General features: G+C 41.9%; 1 protein-coding gene across 7 annotated transcripts in view; it reads right to left on the minus strand.

Moving 5' to 3' along the window:
• The window catches only part of cacna1da (calcium channel, voltage-dependent, L type, alpha 1D subunit, a), a 50,292-nt gene extending 26,598 nt beyond the window's left edge, over positions 1–23,694 (minus strand). For 4 of the 7 annotated variants that reach the window (XM_079578795.1, XM_079578793.1, XM_079578796.1 and 1 more), the window contains exons 1-9: positions 23,301–23,694; positions 21,858–22,287; positions 21,598–21,703; positions 9,260–9,399; positions 5,810–5,991; positions 5,406–5,558; positions 5,128–5,324; positions 4,507–4,610; positions 675–841 (exon numbers count right to left, since the gene is read on the minus strand). In XM_079578795.1, coding sequence (XP_079434921.1) covers positions 675–841; positions 4,507–4,610; positions 5,128–5,324; positions 5,406–5,558; positions 5,810–5,991; positions 9,260–9,399; positions 21,598–21,703; positions 21,858–22,141 — 1,333 coding nt within the window. In that variant the 5' untranslated portion in view covers positions 22,142–22,287; positions 23,301–23,694. Of the gene's footprint in view, positions 1–674; positions 842–4,506; positions 4,611–5,127; positions 5,559–5,809; positions 5,992–9,259; positions 9,400–21,597; positions 21,704–21,857; positions 22,288–23,300 lie in introns of all 7 variants that reach the window. The other 3 variants (XM_079578790.1, XM_079578792.1, XM_079578791.1) reach the window with 1 other exon arrangement.
• Between the last annotated feature and the right edge of the window lie 1,749 nt (positions 23,695–25,443).

Here is a 25,443-nt window from a genome sequence, read left to right on the forward strand (position 1 = left end):
TTTTCTGTGTGTTGTATGTAGGTTTTCACAGTCTGTATAGCAACGTTTTATGTATTCCTCCTGAGCTGAAATAGCATTTTGAATGGACACATTTGGGCTAGAAATGAGCAAAAGATTTACATTCAAGTAGCATCTTGTAAGTATCTTGTAATAGTTTAAATGTTTAAACATAAGCTGCAAATCTATTCACAATTGCCGTGTTTTGAAAGGTTTGTTTGATTGCTTCCTAAGTTGTTCGGTTCTAAAAAAAAAACTATACATTTTCTGCAATCCTCTTGTCTGGCAGCACTAAGATCAACCAGTCAACCAGTTAATTTTCCCATTGCTGACCTAGTAACGCTACAAAATCACATTGTGGTAATGAGAGTAGTTATGATGGTTAATGAGAAGCATTTTATAGACAATATATAAACATTTTTATCACACATGTCATTGCTAAAACGTTTGGAAGCCACTAAATAGCTTGATTAATAGAAACATTATTTTCTGTTAACTCTATATTTGCCATACTAACAATCATTTGCAGATACATCTTATACTTTGACTAGCATTACGTATTTCCTTATGCTAAAAGTGTCGTAGTATAACTCAAAAATGCATTCAATGTTGCAGCGACGGGACACAGCAGCAAATGTAACATCCATAAGCACACAGCGGACACAGGGCGGGCTTACGGTTGCGCTTGCTGTCCTCCGCCTCGTCCTCGTTGTCCGGGTCGATGTCCTCGGCCTGGGTGATCCAGTCCAGGTAACCCTTCAGATCCTCCTCCAACTGCTGCTTCTCGCGCAGCTTCTGGAAGTCTCCGCGCGCTTTGGCCTTCTCTCTCTCCTTGGAAAACTCTCTGGATGTTTCCAAGCACACGAGAGAATGAATTAGGACGACGCCGCGCATTTACATAGACCTGCAAAATCTTAAGTCTGCCGAAAAACATGAAAATAATGAACTACAAGCGCCAAGTCCAAAAGTCCAAATCTCATATAAAGGTGTAGGGCTGTCACGATGATTACTATATCGACTTATCGTTCAATAAGTAACAGATAAACGATACATTTTTAGCGCCTGCACATTGATTAGCATTCACCCCCTATCTATGTAAAACTTTGATTTCTAATTGAAGCAAATTCAGTTACATTATATGTCATGTTTATTGCAGCTTTAGAGAGTTGACAGTATCTAGTATCGTTAGAGTCAATAGTATCGTTTATCGCGATACTTTCCTGCCTCAATATATCGAAGCTCAAATTTGTTATCGTGACAGGCCTATAAAGGTGTTAATTTTATTGTATTTTTTTTTATCAATGGAGCTTGATTCTCTAGTTGAAGAAGTAAGTTTTCCACAAAATGTTCCCAGTGAAAAAAACATGATCCGCGATGTGGCGGCTCATGATCATAAAACAAAAACACACGATATAATAACTACATTAATCTGAAACGTAACAAACAAAAACTTTCTGAAAGCTTTAGCAATATTTTCAAGTATTTGATATTTTGATTCCACCAATAAATAAACCAGATTTTTTTTAAATTAATGGAGTGTGTTTCAGGGCTGGACTGATTAGCTTAAAACGCGTCTATATAATGTAAACAAAGATAACTAAGCATTTAAAGCCTGGTTTATAAAACATAACATTAATATAGCAATATTTCGAAACATAATTTTGACATCACACTTAATCTCTTAACCCTCACCTAAACTGAGCACATTTTGTCCAGTTTGGCTTTACCCAAATCTAAAAAGCTTCTTGAAAAAAAGCATCAAAATAGCAACAAAGTCAAGGATGAAAACGCAACAAAAATGCAACAAAAAAGAAAACGCAAAAATTTAGAAAAAACTTTATGCGACAAAAACACGGCGACAGAAAAGATACAATCACTTTTGTAGGTCTTAGCTTTCAAATGAGGCATAGATTTGGGTAAAGTTGAACAGGAGAAAATGCGCTTGTTTCAGACGGGGGGGTAAGATATATCTATGGGGCACATATATATCTCCATTATGTGTCTCGTACTCTCTAAGACACTGTATTGTTCACACGGATGTCCACTCTGCTGACCACTGGAGGGAGATGTAAACCATATAACGACGGCACAGGCCTATTTATAGCCCAGTACAGTAACGTTTCCTTCAGGCATGAATACTAATCATGACAAGAAGGCAATCTAGGTAGACAGATGGTTTCGAGAGACGCACACATTTGCATCTTAACTGCATAAAAACATACAGTGTGGAGCGCAATATGGCTGGCCCCCAGTGACTATACAAACATACACAGTTTGCAGATTTAAAATGTAAGGCTATATCTTTATTTTTTTTCTTTATAAATAAATGATCTGCCTGGGTGTATGCTTAAGCAGTTATTCAAGCACTATTTAAGCTGCAACAATATTTTTTAAACATTTCCAAAACTGCTCTGTAGTAACGTTATTGTTGTGTAATGTCATTTTTGCAAACTGCTCAACCCTCTAAAGTTTAATTCAAACTGTTATTGCCCATCCCCCTCTAAAATGAGCCGGGAAACTCGAAAACTGCGGCGTTGAGAGCTTAGTAGCGCTGAGGGAGTGAAGGGCGACGAATAAGATTAATTTCTCTCAGGAGGCTGGGTGGGATCGGGACACACTGGGGGTGGAAATGCTCACAGTGGTTGGCTTCGAAAGCATAAGTTTATTCCTCTGTTGTTAAAATATTCAATCATGTTTTTTAGCCTAGAATATGCTTTGAATAACTATAGCCGGATAACATAACAGGTTGTAAGACAAACTTGGATGTAACTCAGGGTTGCTTTATGAAGTTTGGGGGGCGACAGTGGCTCAGATGCTCTTATAACTGGAAGGTGCAGACTGTCATTGTGTCCTTGGACAACGCACTTCATCCACCTTGCCTATGTATGAATGTGGTGAAAGAGTGACTCTATTGGTGGTGATGCAAGGCTAATGACCTCGCTCCTGTCAACCTATCACCACCACCAGGTATGGACTGAATGAATAATGCAATGTGCAGCATTTTGGAGTGTCCAGAAAAGCCCATATTGTTATTAATCATGAATTAAATAAACAATGCGTCAGAAAATGGAGAGTAAAACCAATTTCAAGTCAAAACATGCAAGTCTCTCTGCATCTCAGGGCAATGCAATCAAACTTTTATTACACCATCGTAAAATATATGGCGCAGTAGTATCTATTTACTGTGCAGACGTCGAAGTGCTGCTAAGGTGTTGTTACGCCTTACAATATAGTTCCCCTTTTTATCTGTTGAGAAAATCGACATGTTTAATTTTGTGTGACTACACTTGGATCGTGTAACTACTCACGTAACTGTATTTAAATAGGCAAAACATGCAAGAGCTTGGTTGCTTCTAACTTCACCCCCGTTTGGCCCCATAAATGAGAGAAGGAGAGGCTAAATGCTAACAACACTTGTGTGACTGAGCGCACACGTAAAGACCAGACAGCAACGCATCAACTCATCTAAGCTCAGGTAAGAGCACTGCAAAAAGTAAATATCAATTATTGGCTTAAATGACTTGAATTGAGGAAATGTATCTTGTTTAGAGCGGTTTTCACTAATTTAGACATTTTTCCTGATCGGACCAAGTTTACTTTGCTTGTTTGAGGACATTTCAGACCAGTTCTAGGGTAAATCCCGCTTGAAATAAGAAAGTAAAATTGCCAATGAGACAAGACCAATTTTCTCACCCCAGTGGCAAAGAAAATTACCTGAAATGAGGACGAAATGTATTGAAACGAGTCAGAAACATCTCAAAACAAGTGAAATAATCTAGGACAAATGCCCAACAACACTTATCTAGTCAAAACAACTAAAATTTGGATTATTATGCTCAAATTGAGATGTTTATACTGATCTAGTTAATTACTTTTTGCAGTGAGTATATCTCAGTATGGGGAAACTGTGGCCTGTTCCTTTAGTACGTGATGAGTTAATACAAAATTCATCATGAACAACTCATTAGTTGTGAACTACTTTATAATGAACAAGTACGTGAAGAACTATCCATTATGAGTTTGGCATTAGCTGTAGAAAAGTTAAGTAGTTATGAAGTGTTGATTCTTAACTATGAAATTGTTAATTCATAATTCATTATGGCTGAATACGGTTTAGTTATTATAAAGTGTTACCCTTTTTTCCCCTAAGATGCTTTTTGGATGGAAGATAAAAAATAAACTGTAATAAACTGATAAACAGATAAAGATAAATAAAAATTATGTACATTTAATTGCTGATTTTAAGGTTAGGCAGATTTAAGATTATATAGATAATCACAGCACAGCATCAAAACAGGCAGAACAGCACCGCAAACACTGCACGCTCCGGCTCTTACCCACTGAGTACACCCAACACAAGGTTTAGCACAAAGAAGGAGCCCAGAATAATGAGGCTAACAAAATAAATCCAGGGGGTTTCCCAGCCAATGGCATCATTCACCTACAGGGACCAAAATATGCAATCAACATACTCAGGCAATGAAGGGCAGTCATTAGGAAAGTGCTTACCCGCTCAAAACACCCAAAACCAGGTTAAGAACGAAAAAGGAGCCGAAGATCACAAGACTGACAAAGTACACCCATGGAAGCTCAAAGCCCATAGCATCGTTCATCTGAGGAAGCATCAGAGCAGGAGGCAAGGAGGAAGGAAGGGAGAGAAAAAGGGACAGTAAATAAAGTTGAATTAAGCCAGAAAATAAGAGAACGAATGAAAAACCTATTTCAGAAGGAAAGAAGTAGGACAAAAAGTCAGCAGGCTACAGTAAGCTAATGTCCTATGGATGAGTTTTTGATTAATAACGCCACAAGCACATGCCACAGAGGTATTAGCTGTAATGTAGGATTTCACTAACTTGTTGGCTGCTTACAATTCATTAAATGTTCTTTTTTTTTTATCAAGTCAATAAAAATAATGATGACTTTGCCTATTCTCTGCCTGTGATCTGATAAAGAAAACATTCAGCAGATCAGATGTTGTTTTAATATTGTGCTACCCCACTGCTGAATGCGTCAAATCTCGGGTGATGAAAGCTGCCTGTGGCAACAATCACCAGCTTCATCAAACCCATGTCAATCATTTTGTGCGCCTGATCCGAAGAGACAGTGACAGGGGCCGACAGCTGCTCTCACCCAGTACAGCACGTCGGTCCAGCCCTCCATCGTGATGCACTGGAACACCGTCAGCATGGCGAACAGGAAGTTATCGAAGTTGGTGATGCCGTTGTTGGGACCGTGCCACCCCTCCCGACACTCGGTGCCGTTGATGGGGCACTGGCGCCCGTGTCCCGAGATGGCGCACGGAGCAGGTTCATCCTCGGCTATCAAGTCTGGAACAAGGGTTAGAAGATGCTGTTTGAGAGATGGCGCCGAGGGACCGCGCTGGATAATGTGGATAGAGTAATTCTCACCTGAGCCAGGAAAGTAGCAGGTCGCATGCATTTTGCCGATGAAAAGCTCCAGGCCAATAATAGCATAGATGATGATGACGAACAGGACCAGGAGGGCGATGTGCAGGAGAGGAACCATGGCTTTAATAATAGAGTTCAACACCACCTGTAAACCTGCAGAAGAGAGAGAAGTTTAAAACAGTTCATGGCAGGTAGGTAATTAAGACATTATGAGCAGATGAATGGGCTCTATTTTCTTTATTTTGTGAGACTTAAGTGTTTGTGATTTCATGTTGTTCTATCTATCAGTTACCACTAGTGGGACAAATAAAGTCGGACTTTTACCATCTACATTAAGTCAAATACTGCACAAGTTTGCATAGTGAAGAAAGATGCACTCAGTATACCTATGCACAGATACTCACTGGGTACTCCTGAGACGAGCCGCAGAGGTCGCAGCACACGGAAAGCTCGAAGGGCCTTAACATCGAATCCTCCTGATTTGCCCGCGTGACCGTGCATTGACGCGTGGTGGGCCGCTGCTGCTCCTTCGAGTACCTCTACCTTCTCCTCTTTGGTCAGCATCTCCAGGGCAACACTGAAGAGTCTGCGTCGAGAGCAAAACAAGAATAGTAGAGATCAGAGGTGTAGTCTACGTGACATGCAGGTATACGTCGTATATCCACTAGAAAGCCTGCAGGATTACCGTATAACCACTACTAATTGGGCAAAGATGTGTATCGTTCATTTGCGCAATGTTATTTTTGTGCTTTCTGTCCGTTTAGAGACCACCACAAACTTCACAACAAGTTGATAATGATAGACACGTTTATTTACAGTCCTCACGGCGCTGGAGGAGTCACGCAATGTCTCATGGTCAGCTCAGCGTCTCCCCGGACACTTTCCCTGTCCACGATGCGCATCTCTGTCCCTCTGCAGCGGCTTGTGAGAGCGGCTTTGGACAAAGGCAGCGACAGGTGAGGGCTGGTAACAAGCAATCTGTATTTTACTACAAAGTGCTGAAGTCCGCGGGAACGACGCCACATAGATTGTTGGAAGTGTGCATTTTACTCCCATCACTGGAGCTGATGCTAAGGAAGAGACTGAAAAGTGGATGCGCCCACAGCGCTGACCGAGCAACACACTCTCCTCATCATTCAAAACATCCAAAAACGAGTCCTTCTCCACAAAGCAGCGCACGTTGTGGTGGTGTGCATGTGGGGAAGTGCTGGTGCTTGCTCCACAGCGCGAGAGTCCGGACATCAGCTGATTTGATCAGCTGTGTGTGAGGGGTTGGTGAGAGCAGACTGGGCTTTATTTATTTAACAGCACTAAGTTTTCATTTTGGCTTCAGTCCCACAGCCTCATTTAGCTACAGCCTGTGAATTACAGGGACAATCCCATACGCCTGTTGCTTGTTATTTAAATAACATTTACTACACTGTTTGGCTCATAATCTATTTAACTGTCAGTGATGAATTTAATATTATTAATAGTATGTGACGGGTAAATTGAAGGGTAATTAAAAATAAAGAAATCTGGAATTTGGTGTATTTTTGATTGAAAACAGCATAGTTAAGTGAAATTAAGCCAAATATCAAAATGCAGTATCCAAACTAACATCATTAAACCATAATTAAAATGTTTTACACCTTACATGTTATAAATGTTAATATACAGCTAATATACAAACCGGATACTGCCAGAAACAATCTTTTAGCAGAGGTGATAATTGTTCCCGTTTCTCTTTAGATCAAGTCTTTTGAAAATATAGATGTTTCCTTCAGTGTTAAATCTACCAATAAATCTTAGCTACATTAGAGGATTTGATTCAGCAGTTTAATAAATAGCTCTAGGCCTTTGTGTTTTATACTAATTATTCCCCTGAGTAGCAAACAAAAACTTCCTGCAACATTAGCAGCTCATTCCTCCAGAGGGAAATATCAGAGGCACGGCAGTGAAGCAGCGCGACCAGACAGCGAGGCCATTTAGCAGCAGAAGCCTGTCTCTACTGCAGAAGTAGCTGACTCTTCCAGTGATCGCACGGCAGATCAGGCCCACATGCTGCACACAGACAGGGATCTGACCCAGCTACCCAGTGGACTGTGAGAAGGAAGGATCGCGGATAGGAGTAAGAGCAGCAGAGATAAGGCTGCAGATACAGGAGGCTATGACAAGATATGATTTAGAGCAGGGACCACAGAAACGCACAGCGATTAACAGAGAGATGGTAATGTGAAGTTTTAACAAAGCAGTAGCTGAGCCGGATCGGGAAGCATAGGCAAAGACAGCCAGAGAGATGAAGTAGGGAGAAATGGTGAGTCACTTCAGCGCTGGACTTATTCTGTCTTTTCTGGGTCATATACTGTGGCTTTATGGGGTTCTCTTAATAGCACTTGGCGGCTCCAAGCTGGCATTAGCAATGTTCACTAAATCAGGAATACTGTAAAAGGAATGTACTACTTTAACCAATAAACTGGTGGCAATAAGCTTTTTGGTCAGTGGAAAAGAATTAACAGGTTTATTAAGTAATGGACAGACTTGAATCCAAAGGATGGTCTCATTCAAGTGATTAAAAAGAGAAAAAAAATCTGCACTCACCATTTTGAATTTAACTTCTGTTCAAAATTAGTGATATCCCTTAAAACAGGGGTGCCCACACTTTTTTGGCTTACGAGCAACATTCAAAGTCTGCAAGATTTCCGATTTCTTGGAAGGTCACAAGCGGGAGTTTATTTTTTTAATCAGGGTTGTTAATATTGATTTATAATTAAAGCCTTTTTACCTCTTCAGTAAAATGTAACTATAATGTATAATACTGCAGAGTAAAATAAAGAGAGAACATTGTTAATTGTGACAAAGCAGCACAATGTTATATTCTGTCATTAAATAAAAGTCAAAGATGGGCTGTATTGCCCAAAATAATTATACCAAAAGTAAATGTTGTTTATTAATGTTGTTTATTTTCTTAATGTTGTTGCTTATCTAAATTTCTTACAAGTATAATTTGAGTCGTTTTAGTGAGTGACAGGAACTCCATGGTAATGCTCAGGGGCAGGAGCTCATCTGACAACAAACTACTCAAAGGACAGAAACTGAGTAGGATGGTAGAATGGATGCATTCTGTGGGTCTACCTGTCTCCTCCTCTTCATCGCCGCTCTCTCTTCCTCCCTCGAATGTGTGTGAGCAACAGTCTCACTCGCGTGGAGCCGCTGCAGCAACAGCTGACCGTACATACATGCGGCCATACAAATGCATCCAAAATGCTACCAGTGTTTTTCCGGTGAGAGTCATGATTCTGTTTGCAGCTTGCGGGTCCCTTTTGCTTGTGTGCAAACAGAATGTATCAGACTCATCGTTCCATGTGTCAATCCAGTACCAAATGTGAGGAAGACAGTTTCGGAGTGACACGACTCCACGAGCTACACGGTTTGAAAGGGATCGACGTAATGGGCACCATTGCCTTAGAACATGCCTGGATTAATATAAACATACTATAAATGTATCCATGGCCTTTCGTTGATCTAATCTAAGAAATCTATAATAATTCTCTTAAACATTCCAGAACAGAGCTTACTCTGTCACAACAGCAACTAAGCAGTCAGAGAACTGCTCCTGATGCTCAGCTTGACAATGACAATGTCATTTTTAAAGAGGGCTATCAAAAAAAATACATTTGGAAGAGGACGTAATGATTTTAGAACTTGTAAAGGAGACAGAAAGGATGCATGTTCTTTGAGTTTATCATATTTCATTTAAATAATAATAATTTTATCCTATTTCTATTCGTATTACGGAAAACGTTACGCACTATGGCTTTAAGTGGACTCACAGATTATAAAAATGCCTGCACAGCTATATGTTTGTGACTTACCCGATGACAACAATGACAAAATCCAGCATGTTCCAGCCGTTTCGCACATATGCGTTTTGATGCATCACCAAACCGTACGCGATAATCTTCAGAAAGGTCTCAATTGTGAAAATGATGAGGAAGGCATACTCGACTGTTTCCTGCAACGACAAACACAACGACATTGGGGTTATTCCATAGTTTTAAAGAAGTAAAAAACACTTTTGTACAAACAGTGAATCCTTTTTACTCCTGCCATCCCCTTTTTAAAAACGTGGTCAAAATCCTTGAACTTGAAGGACATTAAACTCAGTGATGTAACTCTTTGTGGTAACTTTCTGTTGTAGTTTGAAGGCACAAAAACACAGGACAAAAAGTCACAAGGTCAACCGCAGTTATGCTGACAATGGATGCGCACATTTGTAGCAAATGTTATTCAGTATTATGGCTGCTCCCTTCCTGAAAGTGTGATATGTGAGGGCTGGTGCATAAAGCGGTGAGTCAGATGTTTAGGACACGGCCACCTTCATTAGAAGACATACTGTGTTGTTTGTGCCATCTATCAGTACTACTGGGCCGCACTTGCGTTACAAAAACAAGCAATCATGTTTCATAAAAGACATCGGGGAGGGCACATTTTAAAGTGTACAATTTTGCATAGAAAGATGAAGCCAAACCGTTTTTATTGCTCAAAAAACTTTAATAAAATGCAGGAAGGTTAAATCAAATCCTGATCCTAAAATGCAGTTGGCAATTTAATAACAGTTGCTTACACGGCACAAGTAAATTACAGCATTGATTTATCTTTTGCAATATGTTCACTGCCACAATAATACTCTATTGCGCAGCTCGTTTCAAGTCCAAATGTACAGAGAAGTGTCTCCGGGCCACATTTCTTCAACAGTTTTGTGCCAATTGTGAGAAGCACTTAAAGCAGAAACGGCCCTTTGTTGCTGACTGAAAGGTTGTGTTAAGCTCAGGGCTCCTGCTGCTGCTCCAGCTCTGGCCCTGGGCAGCTCAGCCATCATTTCAGCATGAGGGACGGTGAAAGAACGACATGTGAGCCGTTTAAAGCACCACGGAGCCATGTGTCACTGCAGCAACAACCGCAATCAGATATGACTGGAGCCTATTTTCTCACAAATTTCTGGCGAATCGCTTTTGTACTTTATGGTTATTGTGAGCAAGGAATATCTATCTATCTATATCTATAACCTATGACACATCACAATTGAAAAAAAAAACAACTAACATGCTTTTAACCTTTTTACTACTTATTATTCATTTACATTTCTTTCCATACTCCTGACTTACACATTGAAGATGGGGCTATAGATCTTTCAGAGGCATCGCTTCATTTACATTTAAATAAACTAGAAACCACAGTCCTACATCTGTGTGAGTGTTTGGTCCAAGTGCTTAAAATTTTAGAGGTGCTGAATTCTTGATCATTATTGGTCTCTATTGACTGTGAAAACCACAGACTGCAAAAAAAACAAAAAAAAAACCTCCTCATAATAACTACGTTCAAATCATTGCGGATTAACAGACTCCTCCTACCCTGGATATTCCTAAAAAGGGCAAAAGGGCGGGATCTTCAAAGTAGATTCGGCCCTTGCAGTGCACGTTGTTCGGTCTTGGCCACGCCCACGCCATTAGCTCTAATGCTAACGACCTGTTAATCAAAGTCCGACCCTCATTAGTATACAAGACTTCTAAAATATTTCTTACAAAAAACAGCCATTGTAAATAACACAACGTTTTCACAGGAGGAATACGTAGCTGTAGGAAGTTAAGGAAAATTATAAACCAGGCTTCAAAGTTGTTTTTAACTTGTCTAAAGTGCAATGCTTTGTAATGGGGACTAACAGCTATATGGATGTACTACAGCAATGGCAGACCAATGTGTCCCTAGTGTCGTGGTCTCGAAGCAGAGCAACCAGTGGCCATTGGTGAAAACAGCACTGCTGCCTCATTAATATGCATGATGTCATCAAAAGCATCGATATAGGGAAAAAAAGTATCGTCCTGCAATATATCGGAAAATTGATATATTCGTCACACTCCTAGTGCGCACACAAGAGAGTTTCAAAATATTCGGGACCACAATCCGAGCGACTGCATCACACACAGTTGACCAAAGTGAGAAGTGAGAGTGAACGAGTAACTAGGCAAAATGCAAATCTAAAACGACAATAGCATGACAAGAGTTCATTCGTGCAAATCGCAACTTCCCGGTGAGAGAAAATGTGTTTAACATAATGGGAAATGATAACCGTCCCCTTTCAATTAACCACCAATTTATTCAGTCATCAGCGAAGTAAAGCCTGAGCAGAGCAGCGGAAATAGAAAAATGGGAAGAGAGAGGAGAGCGCTTCGGCTAGTGCACACGGCCTTTGGGAACCATAATAAATATCTATGACTCATCGCAGTGATAGGACAGAATTACTGTACTTAACGTCCTTCCCTACGTGGGTCACATGGTGTTTCTGCTGGAGTCAGTGAGGATCTTATGGATAGCAATAAAGCGAACCGTGCATCTTAAGTGTGTGCTTCGATGATTCTGCATGTGTGCCACTACATATTCAGCTCTCGGACATCGGACACAAAAAAGGCATATCACAAACCAAGCTAAACTTTATCAGATATTTTATAAATAATTAAATAGATTACAGAGATGGCTAAACAAGGCAATCCTCAATCCCTCCAACTGATCGAAAGATAAAGCAGGACACTCGGGAGTTCAGAGATTAAACAAACTGAGCTCCTTGATGTTGTTTGTTTAATTATTGAGGGAGGTTTGGCCCTGTCCTCGATGCTGCCACTAAAAGTAATGGCCTCAGCTTGTGATGGCAGAACAGTAATGCAGCTAAAACAAATGCAACTATGTCATCATAGTTGTAAAAAGTAAATGCTAAATGGGGATCAAACGAAGAAAATGGAATGTTCGGTGAAATATCCACTGCATTTATGGCAGCTTTGTGTCTGGATATTTTCATGTGAACTAGCTGACATATTAAAGGGACAGGCTACAGTATTCCACACTGAGATAGTTATGTTCTTACATGAGCTTAGACGACTTGATGCGTACCTGTCTGGTCTTTGTGCGTGCGCTCAGTTACGCAAAAAAGACCAAAGATGTTGTTAGCATTTAGCCTCTCCTCCTCTCCTCTATGGGGCCAAACGGGGGTGAAGTTAGAAGCGACCAAGCTCTTCCACGTTTCCCTATTTAAATACGGTTACGTGAAAAGTTACACGATCCAAGTATAGTTACACAAAATAAAACATGTCTTGTCTAAACATGTACTTTGATCGTGTAACTACTCACGTCACCGTATTTAAAAAGGGAAAACGTACGTCTCAACTCGTCTAAGCTCAGGTAAGAACATATCTCAGTATGGAAAAACAGCGGCCTGTTCTTTTAAAATCTACATCGGCTTATTACATGCGCCAAAACTCCTAGCAGTTTTGATGACACAATCCCAAGCTCTGCATTTCAATGAAAAAATAATAATGCAAGCTAGTTTCTTGAAAATAAGGGTAAACATTGAAATATTCCCAGCAGACCATTTATGAGATGCCACAGATGAAACAAACATCCGTTCGCTGAATGCCAGCCGCCACTGGAAATCAAAAGAAGACGAAACAGACAGTCTACTTTCCAGAACACATAATAAAAACGGTAACATAAATCAAAAAGCTTAATTAATTAGCCACTGAAAAACATTACGTTACGAAGAGCTGGGACTGACAGTTTCCATCCACTTAAAGCTGGAATCCAGAGCAAAGACAGGACCATAAAATTACACAATATGCAATGACTTAAGACACTGAGCATCATGCCATAAAATGCTTCATGCTGTTTTATAATAAATCATTTTACAGAGAGATCCTTCCCTTTCATCACTTAGAGCACGGCCACCTGAGTGCTGTGGGTGCGTGTTAGGGCCGAACTGTGACTCAGGAGCCATGAGTCACTGACACCATGTTTGATGTGACCACAGCACTGCACATGAAGTAATACTACCAACACTTGAGCAGGAGATATCACCATTTCAAAGGTTGAAACGGCCGCAAATATTATTATTTCGCAGTCAAATGTTCTATGCAAGCAATAACATATCCTGTGCCACTGGGGAGATTAATTAGAACTGTGCGTGAAACTTGCTACTTGTACTTTAGACCACACACATCTGAAATGCATGTGATTCTTGTGTTGGTGGTTCGGTTAATGTTTCAGTCCTCTCTCAAAGGTTGACGCTCTTAGATGTGTTTAAAATGTGCACAGTGGGCAAATCTTGACTTGCGGGAAATATACATGAATCTAATCGCTTCCACAACAACAACTACAGTTAGATATACAGGTATGTGTTGCACAAAACCTGCAGAAAGAACCAAAAAAAAAAAGAGCAAGAAACTAAATCTTCACTGCCATGTAGATGTTTCTTTGTCATTTTGAATCCTGTTGTTTTCGCTGTGAGCAAAGACATGCATAGAGGAGCATGTCGCTTGTCTTCCTGCTGCACCTCCATCCCCCTTCTTTCTATCCTTCTATCCACCGCTCCATCCTGTCCCTTTGACTGTCCCAATGCATCAGTCAGTAACATCCAGCCAGAGCAGCACTGCTCAGAGCTTCCTCACTCCATACTGCATATGTACATACGGAAATGTACAATAATAGATAAAGACTTGTATACAAGATACAGAGTTGGTTCAGAAAGAGCGTCCTAACCTACGCCAAATTAACTTGCTAATAATATCAATGCATATATAATTAAATGCTTATTCGGTTTGAAGAGTTCAGCAAGTCAGTCATTCCCGGGTTTTTGTTGTATCCAAACACATTATATCACCTGAATGCCAACGATGTATGCACAATTTGGCTGATTGCAATAAAAATTTAGATTAGATTGGATTAGATTAGATTTAACTTTATTGTCCAGCGAGGTGGAAATTTGTCTTTGGTTAGATTGTGCAGAAGCATTTGACATTTCTATTCACAACACTGATATTGCAGCTGCAGGAGTTGTAAATCCACATTGTAGTGGCAGAAGTAAATTGCTGTGCCATTATATTTAAGCCACAGATCCACAGTAAATTACACAGTGGCATTAGCAGGCGAGGAGCGTGAGGCCCAAATGAGCAGTTAGGTTAAGTGACTAAACACATCCTCCCTCCATCTTCTCCACGGGAAGCTACTGGTGCCAGCCGTAACACACAGGCAGCCAAGCGCCCCCCTCACACATGTAAAGATTCACACTTCCACAGGAGGCCAAGCTCTGGCATATGACCTGCCATTCATGGACATACTTGTCATCACAGGAGGACAGCAGTTCAAGCACACACTGTTGGATTTGAATGTGCTCTTTTTTACATCGCTAATCTATGCACAATTTCAAGACTACCTGATGGCTTATTTAATAATTCTAATAATTAAGAAGAATAAAGATCCATGTACAGTGGCACACAAAAGACGTTCTTCATACAATGTCGCTCCATACTGAATACATACGAGATCTTGTCACTTTACCAGGTGTAATGAAAACATGGTCCCAGTCACACATGTGGAATCATGCTTAAAAGCTTTGAAAGTTATTGGGAATAAGCAACAGCAGTCGTTCAGTTTTACAAACAATATTGTACTGAGCAGGACTGTATTAACAGCACGAAGAACATGTACAATATGAATGATGCTGTGTGTACGAATGGTGGTGGTCAGAGAGACCGTTGGGAAACTTAAGCTTTATACATAGTTTACCACCACTGTGTGTGAAGTGAATGAAGAACACATCTGTGTGAAGTGCTTTGGGTGACTTGTGCCATGTGAAAAGTGCTATGCAAATAAACTTCCATTCCGTTCGATGGCCTGCACTGCTGTCACCCAATGCTCCTCACAGGTTTCCCGGAGGCACTTATCCCTTAAATATCCCTTAAAGAAGAGTTGTCAAAATAATCAATACTAAACCTAAACCTATTTGCAAGTATCTATACTTCGCTGTTTTTTCCGAATAGTTTTGAATGGTCTTATATATATTTAGCAAAGGCATTCTGGCAAAAGTGTAAAACTATTATCTACAATATTTTAAAGGCTTTGGGCCCAGTGCACATAAAAGAGTTCACTAAATACTACTATATAAATATGCCTTAAAACATTTTTGCACTGTGGTGTCAAACTTTAAGGTCCTTGTATCCATATGTAAAAACAGTTCCTTTTACAAAAGTCTGAATTGTGCAAAGCCTAAACAAAGACAGCAACCGTGACCTGAACTCACTCACTAATATCCGGTTAAGTGGTGATTGTAAATGAAGGTCCAGCTCAAAGGCCCTGGCAGATCCCACTGAGCCGCTCCACTCATTTCCCGGCTCCTCTCGGTGATCGTCCGTGACAGAAGCCAGTGCAGCCTCTGAAGCCTCTGTAGCTGGATGTCAGACCGCAGCATGCTCTAACAGTGAGCAGGCAACAGGCACTGGCTGCAAGTCACAACTTTGGCACTTGGTTTGTAGTCTGTATCTGCATCACACATGGCATCGTTGTTTCCCACTGCTCATTTGTGGCACCCCCGCACTGTGGGTTCAGTGTGTCTGCTTTGAATGATTTCTCAATTCATGATACGGGCTAAAACTATAACAATATTTATCTTTTTTATATAATAACACATTTATAGTAATATATCTTTTTGTATGGTAAAGAACCCACCGTTTATTAATACATTTAAAATAGAGAGTTAAAAAATATATGCAGAAAAGAAAAAACTAAAATCTAATTGCGACAAAGGTATTCAGACCCTATGAAAGTTCCCTTTTGTTGCTCATGACACAGAAGTGCAACCTCAATATTAGCCTGAATAACAATAGTTTGAACATTTTCAATCAGACTTCAACATAATAACATGGGACATATGAATACAACATTGAACCCACTCTGAGTCAATTATAACAATAAAAGATTTGCTAAAATAAAAACTGGCTAAAATGAAAGCGATCAAAACTCTGTGTGACCTATTACAGCAAGTACAGTACATGGTGGTGCTTTTCGTCCCCTTGCACTATAATTATATAGCCCTGTCCTTACCATTATGCAACAACAATGACAAACACTACAGGATACCAGATGCAATTTCTTTACTATGGATCAGACATGAATCACTGTGAAAAGGTCATTGTTTTGCTCATGTACCTTTAGTAAGAGCTGCCGGGGATTTGAGTCTCACACAGATAAGTCATCATTGACCTTAAAGCAAAGGCAGAGGGGCCAGTCTCTTGTCTGTCCTTAAGACAAGGTGGCTGTGAGGGACAGTCACGTGCGTCCTGCGCTGTGTCCGTCCTACGTCCCGCTGCAGTGAAATGACTAAACCAGGAAGAGGCTAAAAGGGGACAGGGGTCTGTTTAATTGCACATTAAGTATGAGTGTGTACACTTGCTATTTGTGCCCGTTGGTGGTGGAGAGGGACCCAAAGATTTGGCCTTCTGCCTGAGGAGGTAAAGTTTGGGATGGAATATTATAAACTGAAAGCTGTGCCCTAGAGATCTGTCACATTAGCAAACATTGTCCATAAGGAAGCGGAGAAAAGATGTTTAAAATCTCTGAAATGGCTGGGTTGAATTACACGAGACAAAACAGGAACAAAGATTAACATCCTCTCTGTTGAATGATTGTGTAAACTTTCAGTCAGCCAAGTATTGTAGTAGAGAATTGCAAATATTGTCGACTGGACTGAGTTTATTGCGTTGAGGACATTTCGATTCTATATTCAGAAACTTCTCCTCAGTCAGCACTTAGGGACTATGGTGACTATGCCAGTGACGCACTGTCAAGACCTGCAAACCCTTCTCTGCTCGCCTAAACAATCCTAGTATTATTTTAAATATAATAACATATTGTCATCCAATCAGATTTGTTTGGCCTTTGTTGCAAAGAGTGGAGAGCTCTATGCCTTGGCCTCACTTCTGCCAGCTTTCCTCCATGACAAAACTACAGATGAATACAGCGTATATAAGCGGACCCTCCAGCCAATCAGAGGAATGGGTTTACATGTCTCGAGGGTCTGCTTGAATGACGGCTCACATTAACTACGGTCCAGGTTCGGTCCTGATCCAGTTTGGGTTTGCCCCAAACTACCACTTATAGTGAGTCCGGCTGACACTGTGCTGCTCCGCTGGCCACTGTGTTTACTAGAAAACGATTAATCAATTACTAAAATAGTTGACAACTATTTCAATAATCGATTAGTGAGCAGACCGATTTATTTTGAAATACAGCGGATCGTCTTTCCTCCATCAGCTTGATCCGCAGGGGCTCTGGTCTCCGGCCCAATAAAACTTCTTTCTGTTGCTGCCGGAAGGCCTCGGTAACAGGTCCCGGACTTCACGGAGTAGTGTGAGAGTACAACATTGGTCTAAATGACTTTCTAAGATCGCGGAGGCCGTACCGGACCTTAACCGGATTGAATGTGAGGTGGGAGTAAGGAGACGTTAACGCATTTCATTGGAAGAAGCTGCTGCTAATCGATCACAGTGAAAGCCAGCGAGCTCTGTTTGAAATGACGCGGCCAGCGAAACCAACGGATATAACTTTTCTTATTAGCCTTCAATGGCTGAATCTAGAAATGTGCAAAATTTGGTGCAATCTAGAAATGTGTCTTAAATGTTTGCTAACCCTATTGTTTTTGTTGTTGTTGTTTTTTAACATGGACTTCGTTTGGAATGGTCCGAGCCTGGATCATTGCGTTACCCAGAACAGGGGCTTGTCTGGACTTTCAGCCCACAAAGCAAACACATCACCCGGGGCTCATCCACACACCGGCCGGTCGCTGGAATATGCAGCTTTGAAAACTGAAGGACACAGGGCTTGAACAGGGATTAAGGAGATTCTAACAGTACAGACTGGAGGACCACAGAATGAATGTGAAGTTTGCAGGAGTCAGCGATGGTATTATGACGCCGTCTGGGGCGAGTGACTGCGCCAATATCGGTGCTTTATATTATGTTATAACAGAGCAATGTTTCTACACTACATGCAGTGGTGAAGTTCAAAGTTTGGTGCAATTTGCGCTGCCTTCTGTGTGTGTCCACAGGTAGACTCAGGGCAGGGGGCAGGGAAAGGCCGCCTTGGCATCTGTGTGTGAGCGTGTGGGCACGGCACTGGACTAGGCTATCAAAATGTGGTGTTATTATTCCAGCACATGAGCACCATTGTTGTGAGTCAAAAACAGCCAAAATGTTTAGCAGATTTGTGGATGTTATTCCAAGCAAATAATGATCAATATTTATACATTATCTTTGATATATTTTATAAACTGTGACACTCCCATAGAGACAATTAAATATTAAAGGAACAGGCCACTGTTTTTTCCATACTGAGATATGTTCTTAGCTGAGCTTAGACGAGTTGAAGCGTACCTCTCTGGTCTTTGTGCGTGCCCTAAGTCACGCAAAAAGACTAAAGATGTTGCCAGCATTTAGCCTCTCCTCTCCTCTATGGGGCCAAATGGAGGAGAAATTAGAACCGACCAAGCTCTTCCATGTTTCCCCTATTTAAATACGGTTATGTGAGTAGTTACACGATCCAAGTATAGTCACACAAAAATAAACATGTCGATTTTCTAAGTGGTTACAAAGGGGAACTATTTTGTAAGGCATAATAACAACTTAGGAGCACTTCAGCTTCATCAAAGTGACTGAGCGCACGCGCAAAAAACAGACAGGTGTGCATCAACTCGTCTAAACTCAGGTAAGAACATATCTCAGTATTGAAAAACGGTGGCCTGTTCCTAAGTGTGCAACCCAGTCAACTGGCTTCTTTATTGTATGTGGCTGTCTTGGTTAGAAGAACAGCACACATTGTACATGTCTTGATTACATACAACGTTCAACTATATCCGTGTAGAAAGAGCAGCCTGGTTAGTTTCCTTGTGATAACATTAATCCCTGGATTACACACGAGACCCCTCTCTTCACCTATATCGGTCGACAGCCCAACCCAGTGCAGCAGAGCGCAGGGCTGTGAAATGGCAGTATCCACTACAGCTTTACTTTATACGCTACAAAAACCTGCTCAGCGTTTTCTCTCTCTCACGCTTCTCCAGTGACTACAACACAAGGACCGGGGCCAAGTCGGCACACCTGCCCCACAGTGCATCTTTTGTTCAAAATCTGCTGAAAATATGGAATAGGGAAATTTCATGTTGGTGCAGCAGAATTAAAGCTATGATCTGAACAATAGGTGTCCACACTAAAGGGGAAATCCAACATTCAAATAAATAACGCGAATGCAAGAAAAATATTTCTACAATACATTAAAGGAGGATTATTACTCTTCTCATTACATATGGAAAAATGCAAATATTTTATACTTTTTGGCATAGCAAACCTCAGGAGAAAATGTGTCAGTTTAGTAAACAGTAGAAAAGTGAATATGTTTGGTGTGGTGTATGCAATAATTAGTGGTGCATCTCCAGTTAATGATCTTGCTCATTGACCATGTAAAATGCATTAGTGCTGCTCAAATAATTGTGGTGAAGAGGGATTATGCCACTCTGTATTGTAAAAAGTCAACCACATGAGGATTTGCATCAGCAACCAACTGTAAATGGGCAAACCACAGTGTACAGAAAACACAGTCCCTGTCTAGTATAGACACATTTAATCATGTGTGAAGAGCCCAAAACACAAAACAACAAAACCACAGGTGAATGTCTCGTAATAAATGTCAGCAAATGATTTAAAAAATAAATAAAATAAAACATTGCTGCCATCTTTACCAGTTCATGTTCAAGTGAAGCTTAGGCCAAAAGTGTTCTCAATTTGTATGAAGTCCTACTCTTGTGAAAAACTCCATTAACCACGAATAAATAATAAATAATAAATAATTTGGCCAATAAAATTTCTCATCTTTGAAAACATACAAACATCAGACCCAATAATGCAATTTAGGTCTTATCTTCTCGTCTGGATAATGTGTATCAAATTTCTTAAAAGTGACAAAGTGTATAACCTCGGGCTTATTATGGTCTTTTGAATCAAGCAGGTCCCAAACAGAGGTTTTTGGTCCTGAGACAAAAGGAAGCCAAGTTTGAACAAAAGATGAACTGTAATGGGCTGAGGTCAACTTTCAATAATATACTAGTTAAAAAGGGAAACAAAAATATCATTTCAGGACTCTGACCTGACACTTCAGCGTGCCCAGGGACTGCAGGGGGAAATTAGTGGAAAGTGCTACAACCTGGTACAGGTATATGTATATTGTACATTGTCCCTGTTCAAATAAATAAACTAAACTGAACTTGGGACCGTGTATGCATCGTTGGTGGAAAAAAATTCACAGTAAATATTTTTGGTGGCTTATGTACTTTTCTGAAAAACAATGTCCTTGACCACATTAGTGCCATAGTTGGCTCTTGTATCACAAAGTGAATGATTAAGCTGTTCCCCTATTCCTAATTCATCTGAAGTGTATTCACAAAGATAAAGCAACCAAGTAGGAAATTAATGAATGATAAAGTTTTAACTGCAAAAGTGGGAGCAGGTTTCATTTAAGTGAAAGAAAATTGATTCCTTCCCCTATATGGAATGTGAGCGATGAGTGAATGTTAGTGTTTACGGCTACAAGTGCAACCTAATACACTGAAACAGTAAGCTAAGATGACAGCATACATTATACTCCTTATATGAGGCCGTGTAACATCCACAATGTCCTACATTCGCCTGATGTGGCACAGTGTAAACAAACACCCTGAGGTCACCCTCCAGAGGTCGACCAAAGCAGAATACCTTTCCTCTTCACTACAACACAGGTCTACAACTGATAAAATATGTGAGTTCATGAACATTTCTCTTACCATCAACAACATCAACAGACATTATGAAAGTTGCACAGAATACGATAACAGCTGGATCTGCCATATTCAAAGTATTTGTCTGGCTTTTTGAAGAGTGCACTCATCCTCAGCTGTGGAACAATGCTTACCACACTACATCACCCATAATCCATCACTAAGACATAATGCAAAAGATGCAGTAGCAAGAAAGTGGTGCAGTAACAAGAAAATCTAAAAATAGAAAACTGAATAAAAAGTACAGAAAATGTAAAGGCATGATAAATCACCACAGAGGACGGCTGTCAAGAGGAAACTGGAAGACCAGATACGACAAAGCGCTCATGAGTACAGTTTACAGACACGAGTTTTAGAAAGACTTAGTAACAAACATATTAATCTGAGGAACGTGTGATTCAAAGATTTGTCTTGATGTGACATCAGCTACAATATCTTATTATTTATTATTATGTTATTTTCATAACTGTTCTTTTGGCACAGAAGAACACAAAGCAGTCTCTGGGAGACAAGAGAAATGTTACTCACCAGGTCGTGGTTAGTGGAGTTGGAATCATCTTCAGGGAAAGGGACATAGACAGCTAAGGCCATGCAGTTGGCAAAAATAGCAATTAATATAAAGATATCAAATGGCCTGGAGGAAAATGTTAAGGAGAAAACAAAGAGATGTATTCTATTGAGAATCTTCATTATAAATATGATAAGCACGAGTAGCTTAGTAAAGCAGTGCTCATTGCAGAGTATGAACTGCAAAATTGCTATTCAACTGTTTTAGGTGTAAAGGATACTTCCACTCCACCAGGCTGATGCAGGCCCTGCGTATGGGGTTGTTGAGGTTGAGGCAGAAAAGTGCTCGAGGCGGCCTGCTGTTGGCGTTACTGCCCTGCTTCTTGCTTTTGGCATACTGCTGCCTCTTCTTCTGTGCCAGAGCACCTACTGGGAGGATGCTGGACACAGGGGCAGCAGGTGCAGGCGGCGGTGGCGGAGGGGCCGGCGCGGGCGCCGGGGTTGAGGTGGGCGGGACCGCGGGGGCCGCAGAGGTGGGGTCTGGGGCGGGCCCGTTGGCGCTCATGGTGCGGGTGTGGTTCGATGAGGGGCATCCAGCAGCATGGACCCGCCGGGACACAGAGATGGGTGAGAGTGGAGCACTGCTGTCTGATCAAACTGCTGGCACGTTACCAGGGTCTCAACCTCAGTGACTGCCAGCATAATGTGCCTCTGAGAAAACAAATGTGAAGATCTGTTAGTGACTGTCATATTGCATTCACATTGATTCAAATGTCCAAATTAGTACTTAAAAGAATTACATGACAACTCTCCTGTGTGCACAACAATGTGAGAGGCTGCCACAAGCAGAGCCATTATAGTACCAGGACAAATGACATTCAGGTCACTCTAAATGACAAAGCAGAGTTGTGTAAAAGGCTAATGCTGAGCTGCCACTGTCAGGCATCACTCCACACTGTCATCAGTGAGAGTCCTTGAACTGCAGCAGGCCCACAGCAACAAACACAAAAGGTCACACAGCCCTGGTGACTTGGAAATTATCTTTGTGTCCACAGACAGAAACATGTACGTGTTGATATTGCAATGTTTGAGAACAGTCGCACGACAGTCAGCCCCACGTCCCCTTTGTGCGGCTGTGGTGCTGCTCACAAGCAGCTGACTGACGCTCGGCAAACACCGACAGAACAAAGCAAATTAAAAGCCTTTTCCCCACACACTGAACAGCTGAATGGGCAGTGTCCACGCGCTCCTAAGACGAGGATAAGCGCGCATTTCCAATGAGCGATTCGTGACAAATGAAACATCATCATCAGACGTCCTCACATTTCTCCTTGGACGCCACCAAGGTAATGCGTAACCCCCCTCTCCTCCTCCTCTCCTCTGAGCCGGGGGATGGCAGCGTCTCCGGGCTCGCTCTCAGTAAAACACCTATGTCTTGACATCCGATCCCAATCCCTGAGCTGGTCAGATACAATGCGATCCTCCACCTGACATCTTTATTGTAGGAAGGCGTCAGTCAACTCGGCAATGACAGTTTCTTTTCACCCTTCTCCGCGGTAATTAGCTCCCCCTCCTCCAAAAGAGCTCCGCGAAGCTCATCAGCATCGAGAGCAAAGTGGCCATTTATATCGCCCGTCGTTTGACAAGAATGACTAAAAGCACAATGTTCTCAGCGCAGAGAAAAAGGCTGCTAGGCTAAGCTAACTTCAGACCTTGTTGAGTACCTTTCCTGAAGACTCCACTGTTCGGCCGCGGTCTTCTTCACTCGGTCACTCTCGTCCACAAGAGGAGGGGGTAAAATCTGTGGTACAATCTTAAAGAGCAGGGTAAAAATCCTGAGGACACATCCAGATCCTGCGCCTCAGTCCAGCTCCGTCATGGTTATGTGGACAACAGGAGACAGGAGAGTGCGCACCAGACAACAGAGCATCCTCGTCCCAGGCATATCGTCACGGCGTGAGCGCACGGGGCAGGGGCAGAACTGTGGGGTAGCATCGGAGAGACCCCCAGCTCATCCCTCACACCTCACGGGTCAGCGTCCACTTAACACATGGGTTTGTATTTTGCATCATCTATAGGCTACCTCTAAACTAGACATCAGGTGCACCATGCTTCAGTCACGTGAAGGTCACTCAAACCACCAATCAGAGCCAGACCTCCTTATGATCACAATCACATGCTTTTCTCCCCAATGCAGTGGCTAATTGTGCAGGCTTAGCCAGTGCACTGAAATAGCCTTTAAGTTTAAGATTTTCAGGGCTGTGTAGCCTTTTTAGAGAGCTGAATTACAAATATTATATAATAGGGCCACTGCTAGACAACTTATTTTTGATTATTCTGTTTCTGGCCTACATTTAGGCCTGTCACGGTGTCAAAATCAAAAGTCCGATATGTTGAGGCAGGAAACTATCGCGAAAACGATATTATCAAAGACATTTTGATGCAACAGAAATGATAGACATTATTGTATCTCTTAATCTCTTTAATTGTCTAAATCTTAAAATATCCCACATTGAACATGAAATACAATTAAACACAACTTACTTTGGGGAAAAAAATAGTATTACATGCAAAAAATGGGGATGAAATGCAAATAAATGCACTGACGATAAATATTGAGGCCAAAAATGTATTGTTTACCTGTGATTTATTGAACGATAAGTCTATATATAATGATCCTGTCATGATAATTGCCTATAGGGTGCTCGGAGGTTCATGGGAGTTCACCCAATCAGTCCACATGTGTTTTGTGGATCTGCAGAAAGTGTTCGACCGCGTCCCTCGTGGTGCCCTGTGGGGGGTGCTCCGGGAGTATGGGGTCCGGGCCCCTTTGCTAAGGGCTGTCCGTTCCCTGTATGACCGCAGCAGGAGCTTGGTTCGCATTGTCGGCAGTAAGTCAGACCTGTTCCCGGTGCGTGTTGGTCTCCGCCAGGGCTGCCCTTTGTCACCGGTTCTGTTCATTGCATTTATTGGCCAGAATCTCTAGGCGCAGCCAGGGGCCGGAGGGTGTCCGATCGGGATGAGGATCAGCACCTCCAAATCCGAGGCCATGGTTCTCTACCGGAAAAAGGTGGCTTCCCCTCTTCAGGTCAGTGGGGAGTCCTTGCCTCAAGTGGAGGACTAGTAGCAGAAGTATCTCGGGGTCTTGTTCACGAGAGGGGCACAGATGGAGCGTGAGTTCGACAGACGGATCGGTGCAGCAGCAGCAGTGATGCGGGCGCTGTATCGGACTGTTGTGGTGAAGAAGGAGCTGAGTCGGGGGGCAAAGCTCTAGATTTACCAATCGATCTAAGTTTCCACCCTCACCTATGGTCATGAGATCTGGGTAATGCCCGAAAAGAAAAGATCGCAGATACAAGCGGAGATCGGGCGAGGAGCTCAGGGAGAGGCTCAGAGTAGAGGTGGCTTGGGCATCTGTTCCGGATGCCTCCTGGTCGGTTCCCTCGGGAGGTGGCATGTAGGGCATGTCCCCAATGGGGCATGTCCTATTGGGAGGAGGCCTCGTGTAAGGCCCAGGACAAGCTGGAGGGACTGTCTCTGAGCTGGCGTTGCCTCGGGGTCCCCCCAGAACAGCTGGTGGAGGTGTGGGTGGATCGGAAAGTCTGGGCATCTCTTCTCGGACTGCTGCTTCAGCGACCCGGCCCCGGATAAAGCGGAAGAAAATAGATGGATGGATGGATGGATGGATGGATGGATGGATAATTACCTACCAAGTGTTTCTACCAAGTTTTTGTTATGCACTCACCGTATTTGTTTTGTTTTGAACCAAGACCTTGTCCCTCATTAGCAGAAACAACTTCACCTCTTTTGCATGACAACCTATTTGGAAACCCAAACTTTGCAGGCCAATCATCTCTTCAAACTTAG

Source organism: Gobius niger (assembly GCF_951799975.1).
Source record: "Gobius niger genome assembly, chromosome: 20".
Lineage (NCBI taxonomy): Eukaryota > Metazoa > Chordata > Actinopteri > Gobiiformes > Gobiidae > Gobius > Gobius niger.